The 10,417-nt window shown below is 41.1% G+C and overlaps 2 protein-coding genes across 4 annotated transcripts; both read left to right on the forward strand.

Annotated features, from left to right (window-relative positions):
* The first annotated feature begins 2,178 nt into the window (after positions 1 to 2,178).
* On the forward strand, positions 2,179 to 7,139 carry LOC110978406 (scavenger receptor cysteine-rich domain superfamily protein-like). 3 transcript variants are annotated; one of them, XM_087140905.1, is made up of 6 exons: positions 2,179 to 2,308; positions 3,099 to 3,390; positions 3,558 to 3,692; positions 4,153 to 4,315; positions 4,636 to 4,953; positions 5,132 to 7,139. In XM_087140905.1, the coding sequence occupies exons 4-6, from the start codon at positions 4,159 to 4,161 to the stop codon at positions 5,473 to 5,475; spliced, it is 819 nt and encodes a 272-aa protein (XP_086997031.1). In that variant the 5' UTR covers positions 2,179 to 2,308; positions 3,099 to 3,390; positions 3,558 to 3,692; positions 4,153 to 4,158; the 3' UTR covers positions 5,476 to 7,139. The 3 variants fall into 3 exon arrangements, with proteins under 3 accessions (XP_086997031.1, XP_086997036.1, XP_086997043.1); XM_087140910.1 differs by lacking the exon at positions 2,179 to 2,308 and having other exon boundaries at positions 2,920 to 3,390; XM_087140917.1 differs by lacking the exons at positions 2,179 to 2,308; positions 3,099 to 3,390; positions 3,558 to 3,692 and having other exon boundaries at positions 4,145 to 4,315.
* On the forward strand, positions 5,497 to 6,932 carry LOC110978354 (neurotrypsin-like). The gene is made up of 3 exons (XM_087134699.1): positions 5,497 to 5,501; positions 5,819 to 6,144; positions 6,583 to 6,932. Exons 1-3 carry the CDS (start codon positions 5,497 to 5,499, stop codon positions 6,930 to 6,932), a joined length of 681 nt encoding a protein of 226 aa, XP_086990825.1.
* Positions 7,140 to 10,417: the final 3,278 nt, after the last annotated feature.

Here is a 10,417-nt window from a genome sequence, read left to right on the forward strand (position 1 = left end):
TGCCCAAATTGGTATGCGTTGGGGGAAGGGCAACTTTTGGTTCACGGAGAGATATCAAATAAATAAAAACAAAATAATTAGTATCTTTGAATGGTTCATGGTTCGCCGAAAAATTTGAACAATTCTAAACAACTCTGTTTTAGTTGTATTGTTTACATGTTAATCATTGTTTATATAGTGCAATCTAAATGTCTTTATAGTATCATCTTAAATTCCTTTTTTGTATAAATTGGCTCAATTTAGCCCTCGGCTACAAGTTCAATTTTCACATAAACCAGAAATTGTAATGATAACAGTGAGTAAAACCTTTTGGGAAAATCGGAACAACTTCGGTCTGTACTCCCTGATGATCACAATTTTTATTTTTACCTTTGCATGTCAGTATAATAACCTCATTTGTCCGCTTCCTAATTTAATAGAAAAATGACAGTTTAATTTCCCAATTTGGAGGCTTGAGAAGCTGTAAAACATCCTGTCAAGTTGGGTTACTGGTATTATTACCTTCTTCCCTCAATATCAGTGACCCAACGGAAATTTGAGGCCATCATGTTGCCAATAGCGACTACTTTTTATTTGCAAAATGACAGGTGGTTACCCTACTCGTTTAATTAGATTCTATTTGGCCCAAAGGAGTGTTCCAGTGTTAAACGGTCTCTGACTAATTATCTGATCTTTCAATCCAAGTCATCGATCCATCATCGTCGCTGTTTATCCAACCCATCCCATGTCAAAACGGTCTTTGGGTGCTAGTGGTGTCATAATCTTTTTTCGCCCTGGGTTTATTTCCTTTGTTGACGAGGTTGCGTTTTGTTCTGTCAGCCAATTAAGCCGACCGGGCCAACGGAATGACGCTACGAGCTTCGTGTTGGCTGCAATCCAATTTCATGGTCCGGTGGTTGTTGGCAGAAAAGCAACTGTGGGAAACGAAGAGACTCTTGATAAAAGATTACAGCTTATTATGAGTCGTGTCATAAAATTTTGGTTTTATTGGAGGGAAGACCACGATGTCAGTTCGCACTTAACGTCAATGGATACACGCTATGGCGGTTTGGAAGCGGTTTCATCCCTGGGAAGCTATCTTTTTGATAGTGCCTTGGCAGCTTTGTCTTCATTAACGCTTCGGGTAAGAACATTAGCCATTAATTAAAAATAAACTGGAGATTTAAGGGAAAGGAAGCGCCGTGTCTGAAAGAAAAAAGGATATCTTGAGAGGTTTTCAATATTAAATGCTCTCTTGCTTTTATTTCTTTACACAAAAGATGCTAATCTTAAAATCATCCATGATACAAGGCCAGATATTCTCGGCTGTAAAATATATTTTGAAAGATTCATTTCTATTTAACAAAAAAACCTAGTCAGACAACTTAGCTTTGCTTAGTTAGTGGTTTGAAGAACTGGAGAACAAGGTACAAAAAACAAAATTACGACCAATCCGTTTATATGGCTCAGAGTTAAAGACACTGTTATACTTCGTTCTCCCAAGAACCAAAATAATGTAAGGAAGTTATATTGTTGCTCCAGGTGTCTGGAAAAATTGTAATCTCGCGTGAGGATTTCTACGTCAGTTAGCGTTTCAGCTAAAATTGGCCTAATTAGAGATTAAGGATTGAAATGAATCTTTTAAAGGAGTGTTTTTGTTTTTTTCTTCTTTTTACAATAATAAAATTGTGCGCTTCACAGATGCATGTTTTGATAAGACAAATTATATATACATGTAATTAGAAGTTATGGCGAAACTTTTACCTATGCTATCTTATCTTTGCTGTTGCATTAAGTAAATGTAGGAGTATCATGGGCAGATAATAGTGAACTGAAATATAAAACTGCATGAAATTTAGCCGTTGTGGCAGTCTGTTACATTGAAAAGAAATGTGGTCAGTTGATGGGAAGAAAATCTGTGGCCGACGTTCTCATGAGATACATATGCATGTTATGAGAAAACGGATCGCAAAATTAAAACTGTTAATAAGAAGTGTGAACTCCTGAAAACGTTCCATCAAAAATGGGTCAGTTTCTCTTGATTGCAACCTCAATAAAGACACAAAGCATGTATAAGTGCCCAACTTTTTTATCATAGTAAACATTCCCAGTTTGTTGAAAATCTGAACAAATAAGCAAGAAATGGAAAATCCCCTTTAAAAACTCACCCAGATTTCTCTTTTTTGTTTAAGAAACTGACAGACTTCTATTCCTGTATGGAAGCAATGAAGGTGATGCATCGCTCCCACCGAATGACGATGCAAGTTCTGGGAGACTGTCAATATCACTGACCTTTCCCTTTTTTGGTAACAACCACGAGTCTCTTTATGTAAGTTTGCTTTCAGAACCACTGGTAACATGTTTTGACACTGCTAGGCAATAATTCACTGACGGCTATTTCGATCCAGTACCAGGTGTGGAACAGGTGGATAAAATCACGCAGAGCAGAGCACTTGTTTGTTTGTTTGTTAGAAGGAGAAGAAAGTACGAAAACATTGTGCTGTCATAGCAATAGCATAATCCAAAAGATTGGTTTTCAGTACTTTTTCTGGTGTAAACGTTCTTATCAGCAAACGTTGAAACCAAAGATCTTTGATTGAAATTAAATTTTATTTGCGTGAGATCTGAACATAACAGGAAACATGAAAATACCTGTTTCTCACATCTGCAAGTAATAAACATGACTGCTGTCTATCAGCAGAAGATGTGGTTATGATTAGAAGACGGTAACCTGGATCAGCACGTTTTAGGTCATGAAGTTCACTGGTTGCAAATGGTTGCCCCGTTGGCAAAAAAAATATGGAATGCAAAATTTAAGATCAAAATTATTGACCTTTTATCATCAAGCCAAGAAGTTTAAATCATTGTGAAACACCGGAGAAGCTACTTATGGGAAAATTAGGAGTTCCTATTTACCAAACAAGAATAAGTAGCAGAGGCTTTTCTACCCTTACGGTGAGCGGTGCGTGCGTCATTCCCTGACCCTACTTCGTACACGCCAGCGGGTCAAGACATGTGTCTGCACAATTGAGTTTTTGATTATGTTCTGTAAATCTGTACAAGATCTGTCTGCAATTCAAATGAGTGAAAGCAAGGTCTCGTTTGTGTGACTGTGACAGGTGAATACCAACGGCGTGATCTCCTTCCTTGATAAAGTCTCAACGTATACCCCGAAGTCATTTCCCCTAGCCGGCATTGCAGATATGGTGGCTGTTTTTGGGCCGATGTGAGCATTCGGTACAACGGCAGCGTGTTTTACCATGAAATCGCGTCTCGCACTGCCGACAGGGAATCACTGTTCATCAAGGCGGAGAACATAGTGAGACAAGCATTCGTCAACCAGGCATTTGCGGGCTTCTTGGCCACGTACGTGGCTGTTCATTGCAACATGGGACCAAGTTCCTTTCTGTTGTAAGTTGGCTATTTGCAGCATTGTAAGGCTACCTTTCGTAAAAGGTCAAAGAGCAGTATGTTATTTGTTGTAGCCAAGTCGGATTTGTATAATTTCAGAGAATAAAGATCGTGTTTCTATCCAGCTTCACGTTGACGATTTTTTTCTTTTATATATTAATTGCTAGAATAACACGTTTCAAGTTGTGCTTGTTACCGACGGTGTTTACTCGTTCACCATCTTCAACTATGAAAGAATTTACTGGACAACGGGTAGAAAAAGCGTAGGGAACAGCTTTGGGCTAAATTGTGTTCCAGCAAAGGTGAGTATGTACGATGTATCTTTCCTGAACCTGAACTTCGAATTTCTGAAATGGATCCTGTCTAGATTCCGGCTATGACTTTTCTCAGATAATATGCAGAATCTGCTGCACGAGGCAAGCATTGCCACTATAGACGTAGACCTTGGATTGAAGTAGAAATACTTCAGTTTGACCAGGGATAGAAAGTGGGATCGTATATAACATTGTGTAGCTCATAATGTGCCCTTCGTCGATCAATCACTAAAAACAGAGTGCAGAAAATGAGACCCTCGCATAATAGGCGAAAACTCCCAAGGGGAATAATTAATACTGCTCATGCGATGTATTTTCATATGTGGAATCGGTTCTGAGCCTCACGTGAATTTAACCTTGTTTACCAGCTGTCATCCTCCTCCCTTATAGGCTCCACTCCACACACTTGATTGAAGCTTGGTGCTTTCCCTGTAATCCTTGCAAGTAGGTGTCAATGCTGGTGACGGCTTCACGTTCCTTGCCGTTCAATTCAGGACAAGACGCCATCGTGGACATTGACCAAGACTCAAATGTCAACACCACTGGTCGCTTTGTGTTCCGGGTTGATAGCATCGAAGCCGGAGATACGATTGCATCTATTCAAACACAAGGTAAATAGACAAGGGTCCTCAATACAAAAGATTTGATGTAGCTTTGGCTACAACTCGATGGCATATTTCAGAGTTGAAACTGAAAGCAATTATAGTCTTGTAGCCCTTCACAGTATTTTTGACACTAAGATGTTTATACATAAGAATTATACATAAACTCTTTTTCGTAAAACTGAGCTGGTTCAGTACAGAATGAAGAGACTATTTTGATTCTACCCAACCTAATCAAGTACTTTTAACAGTTCACGTGTATATATCACAAAAGAGGGGTAAAACATGATGGAGTTGATCACCTACGTTTATTGTTTAATTAAAAATAGTTCGCTTGGTTGGCGGTTCGGATTTTACCGAAGGACGCGTTGAGGTCTTTGCGAGAGGCACGTGGGGAACCGTCTGCAGCAGCAACTGGAGTCTCAAGGAAGCCCACGTGGTGTGTGGCCTACTAGGCTTCAACCGAGCTAAGGCAGCACTGTCGACGATTACCTTTGGTCCTGGAGACGACTGGAGAGATATCCATCTTGACCGTCTTGACTGCAATGGAGACGAGCACACTTTATTTGACTGCCAACACGAAGGCCTGGGGATGAACAACTGCACGCACGATGAAGACGTCGGGGTACGATGCGTTGTCCCTAACGGTAAGCTTAGAATGGACTCGACTTGCACTCACCCTGCATCTTTTTTAAAGGCTAGGTTGAGTGATTTCTGCTGCCTACTTATCTGACAGTTTAATGTGTTTCATGATATAGTTACGGGATTCCTAAATCATCGTTCATGTAGCGCTTTTTTGTTAAAGTAGTTTGTTTTAACCTAAAGTTCGCTTGGTAAACGGATCCAGCATCAGCGAAGGACGTGTCGAGGTGTTAGTGGAAGGTGCCTGGGAAACTGTTTGTGGCCACCCTTTAAATTGGGACCTGCATGATGCCAGGGTCCTCTGTCGCAGTCTCGGCTACGACAGTGCCTTGGAGGCTTCCTCGGCTACCTTCGGCGTGGGTGATGAAGGGCAGGACCTTTATTTGGACTTCCTGGATTGCCCAGGCATGGAGGAGTCGTTATTCGAATGTCCGAGCCACGGCGTAACGGTTCCAAGCAGTGTATGCTCACATGACCTCGATGCTGGGGTGAGATGCAAAGCCTTCATGTCAGGTATGCCATTGTGACTTCACTTAATAGGATAACTGATGGGGTCAGATAACCCATTTGGCTCCATAAAGGGGGGCAGCGTTCATCGCTGCGAACCATCATTAGTGGTATTTACCCAGGAAAAAAATAACGTATAAAATATAACAATGCGTTGGGTAAAAATTGTAATATACTTTGCTAGGAATTTCCTTTTAAGAGTTTCCTGTTTCAAACCTTTTTCTTGTCTTTTTTTTATGGCAGTCTTAAACAAAATTTCAAAATTTCTTTGAAGTTCTTTCGATGCATGTGCATGATTTTTCGCCATATACTACTGGAGTAGCATTCAGTAATGGGTTTCTTTCAGTAATGCTTTCTTTAAAGAGTCCATGAGAATGTCCGACTCGTCAATGGGGAAGGACCCCACGATGGCAGGGTGGAGGTTTTCGTCAAGGGCAACTGGAGCACGGTGTGCGATGACGACTGGGATGCCTTTGATGCCGTAGTTATCTGTCGTCAGCTCGGCTACAACGGCACCTTGATGGCAAAGGGGTCAGCTGCCTTTGGTCAAGGAAGCGGCCAGATCCTGTTGAGTGGTCTACAGTGTACCGGGAGCGAGAAGCACCTCGCCGAATGTCTCGGCGCAACCCTGATGGAGAGCAACTGCAACCACAACGAGGATGCAGGTGTCGTTTGCTACGATCAAAGAAGTCAGTGGAAAAAGTTTGTCGCAATTGATCGCAAATCGCAACGTTGATAAGCAGACCTCGTTGTCTTCCCGTGAGTACCTGCTAAAATGTTTATTTCTGTTTTAAAGGGCCGCTGAAAAGTCAACGTGCAGTTGCATGTAGGCGCCAGACATTTCCTTTCCTATTTTATTGTGTCAGGGAACCACGGAAGGGGAGGATGGCCATGACTACGCAAAATAGAGATAAAGGAATGTCTATAACTGTTTCGTTTCATTTCCTCGCCAAAATTTGTAAATTAAAAGCACTGAAATTTATGGTCACCCTTGAAATATCAGTTGGTGGTAATACCACGTGCACTGTAGAAAGCCATTAACCGTGCGTGGAAAAAATGCATCACGATAAAGCTGTGATTTTGAAGTACACCATAGTAAAGTATATTTTTCGCCTTTCACCACCAAGTTCGTTTGGTGAATGGTTCAAGCACAGCGGAAGGACGTGTTGAGGTGTTTGCAGACAAGAACTGGGCAACTGTTTGCGGTGATGGCTGGAGTCTGAACAACTCCATCGTGACCTGTCGTCAGTTGGGCTTTTTAGGGGCGACAGAGAAAGTGGCTAGTGCGGCAGTCTTCGGTCCAGGTGATAGCAACGTGCCAGTTCTGCTCAACGAAGTGGCTTGCACCGGTGGTGAGAATTCGATATTCGAGTGCGGGCTTGACAGGAGGGTCAGTGGCGGCTGTTCCGACAGTGATGATGCTGGAGTGCGCTGTGAAGTCGGTGGTAGGATCATGACTCCGATCTCTGCTGACTAGAGCTAGCTCCGTACCTTTAACCTAGTATAACTTTAAATCCGTCAGCTGATTATTGCGATCCTTTCAATGTTGTTTTTCATATGGCATTTTAACAGTATGCAAAGCAGTATGTGTTTGCAGTTCATCTTCAAAACTGCACGAGTCACAGGGGGAAAATGCCTAAACTGCGGTTTAAGTAACATTCTGGAAGTTTCATAAATATTATAATTTGACTCTGAATCGACATCAATAGGGCAGTATTTATTCTTAAACGCGTATTTTTCTCGGAGATTTCCTTTTCTCTCTTTTTTTTAATCTATTGTCTTTCCAGAAGCACCAATTGAAAATTTATGTGTTTCCATATCTGTTTACATCATTACTGTAACTATTATTGTAATGTGCTGTTGAGCTTGAAAATTGACAAAAAGCGTGAAAAGGGGCTTCTTTGGGGAAATTAATTTCAAATTAAAAGTTGGTGTGTCGTTATTTCCCAAAGGTTCCATTTAACAATCTTAGTATTCAGACAAGGTACATGACATTGTATATCATAGAACTTGCTGTATAATGTGTGTATAAATTATCATCTCAAACGCTGTCACTACAGTGCGCTCAGTAATTTGACTCATACAGTTGCCTATGCGCCGGCGGAATATTCCTACATGTTCATACATGAACATGATTAACTTTTTATTTAGCTCCACATTACCTAACAAAATTTTGTCCTTTTGGCGACTAAGTTCGTTTAGCGAATGGATTAACGCTACTGAAGGGCGCGTTGAGCTCTTCCTACGTTGAGCTCTTCCAACTGTCATCTGCGATGACAGTTGGAACCTCCTCAACGCCAACGTTGTTTGCCGTCAACTTGGCTTTACACAGGCGGTGCTGTTCACTTCGTTCGGGGCGGGCGCTAAAGAGATGCACATCCTGATGGACGAGGTTATGTGTCGGGGAGATGAAGATTCAGCTGTGGAGTGCCCTCGAACTTTGGGGAGTGGCGACTGCTCGCGCGCTGAAGACGTTGGAGTCCATTGTGGTAAGTTTGTATCTGGCACGCTTTTAGAAGACCAGTACACCAAGTATAACTATAAAAGCCAACAACTCGACTTTGTGAAATGTGATGATTTGTCGAGCATCTGCTGAGAGTGGTACCAGATCCAGCTTAATGAAGAATCACTGGTTACCTGGCAACCTCGTTACGGAATGACATCATGTACATTTTTTGTATGAATTCGCTCATTGGTCAGAAGTACGTAATAACACGAAATTTAGGAGGGGAAATGGGGTTTGTTAAATACTGATCAACACAACAGACAAGCAACCGTTTTATTTACAAATTTCAAATGTACAAATATCAAATTAATACGATTTTTCGTTTGCGCACATATTCTTGAATTCTCAATACCTAAGGTGTCCGAGGTTGGTCATGGTTCTTCACCGTTACATTGATGGTGGCATCAGAGGACAATAATTAACTTTCATGTTTGAGCAAATGACAATTAGATTTATAAAGATTTTTAACAAAAACAAATTCCAGTTCAGAGCTTACTTTTTTATTTTTATGCCTGAGGTCAATACGTGGATGTACGAAACAGGATTCAGCTGGATTGTCCTTCACCGAGATAAAACTGAACTCTTTATTAAATTTCGCTTCGCCAAATATACTCAAGACGTTATCTCAATCTCAGAATGTTGCAGTTACCCCCCACTGTTATAATGTATGGGTAAACACCTGACCAGTCACATCAGTACAATCAGTAGAAGTGTAAAAACCCATCACCAGCTTCAAGTCATGTCTGATTTGCACGTTTCTTATTCAGGATGAATATTCCTGAATTTATACCTGAATATATATTGTTGTGCGGTGTTGAGCCTTGTCAGAGAAGTGGGTACAGGCGTGTGCAGGGCTTTCCCTGTGGTCTCACTCAATAGAGGAAATGCCATCAGATCAGTTACTACTCGATTTCGTAGACCAGCTCCATTTCTAAGAAAGATTCGTGTTTACCGAGCTAGATTGTGACATCCTTATTTCTGTACAACACAGGAGGCTCCACTCTTCCTCTGAAGTCATGCGAGAGACTTCTCCTCGCTACGATGGGAGACTGTGAGACGCTTGCTGGCGGTAAACAACGCGGTCCTTTTGACAAGTGCAGAGCATGAATACGTTGTTCTGAGCATGCGTGCATAATTCTGAGCACGCGCAATACCCTGGAAAAGTTTTTGTTGCTGCCGGCGTCTCAACGTCTGCCATAAAAAAGGATGTTGTCTTTTCTTTCTTTGTCTCCCCCTAAAAGTGAATCGATCCCCAGTTAAAATCAGGGAAGTCATGCCCTGTACTATCTTCAAAAGGTTTCTAAAAAGGCACGCTTTGTGTTTTATATGATTTCTTCAAATTCGCTTCCCCTAGTCCGATTTTTATTGTAATGCGATGGTCTTTGCCGAGCACCATCAATATATTTTCATGATTAATAATAAGATTGATCACGACAAAATACTTCAATCATCATATTCAATTTCATCTGACTCTAAGTTCTTATGTTCTTCTCTTTCAGACAACTCCACTACTGACGATATTGCAACAGGTAAATGGGGGGCTTGTCCTACGCCGAACTTTGCCATCCCCCACACCTGTCACTTTTTTCAACAAACCTTAGAAGGGTGGGTTTCCGTTGCATCACCCATACGTCCGTTTCATTTCTTGGCAACTTAAGTTTAGTGTGTCCTGTTTGAATAAAAGAAAACTGCTCATAGTTTTTGAAGCGATAAATGAAAAGATCGTACGATTTACAGGGGAAAATAATCCACTCATGAAGTTACTAAATTACTGAAATTGTTAGATATATACGTTTAATACGAAGGGTTTTATCTGAATCACAATTATAAGTTTAGATCTATAGTAAAGATTGCGGTAACACCATGTATTTATCTCTTCTTTGAGTATGTGTGGTTCTGAGAAGAACCGGGGAATAACTCAGAACCACACATACTCAAAGAAGAGATATAGTGTTACCGCAATCTTTACTATAGATCTAGTTTCTTTCACCATGAAAACCTTTAAGTCTTAAATTATAAGTTTGTAAATATGTGGTGTTTGCTAATTGTTAAGTGTTGCAGTCACATGAGGGCGCTATTCATGTTGTCCATGAATCGCTCGGTACGTTGCCGTGTAGTAATCTTGGTGTTTTGGACATGCTATGCGGACACGAGAGATAGTGTCAGGTTTAGTAATGCATTCATTTGTTAAATGTTAATGGCTTGGCTATGTGAGTTACAGATAAATGCAAATGGTTAGATATTTAATAGTCCAGATCGATTAATAGAGGGATTAAGTTGCAATCAGTTAAGCTCCGGTGCCCATGAATATACGTGTAAATTGGTCGTTCGCGCCACAACCTTGGATCTCTTCCAAAACTTCTAGAAACTTTGTAGTCGTCAGGGTCAGGGCCTGGAATGGTCCTTTGGATTTCCTGAATTGTAGCAGCAGGGTTGGGGACCCTAGGCTAGGGGCA

This window comes from Acanthaster planci, linkage group LG01 (genome assembly GCF_054643075.1).
Source record: "Acanthaster planci isolate LZ-2023a linkage group LG01, COTS_SCS, whole genome shotgun sequence".
Classification (NCBI taxonomy): domain Eukaryota; kingdom Metazoa; phylum Echinodermata; class Asteroidea; order Valvatida; family Acanthasteridae; genus Acanthaster; species Acanthaster planci.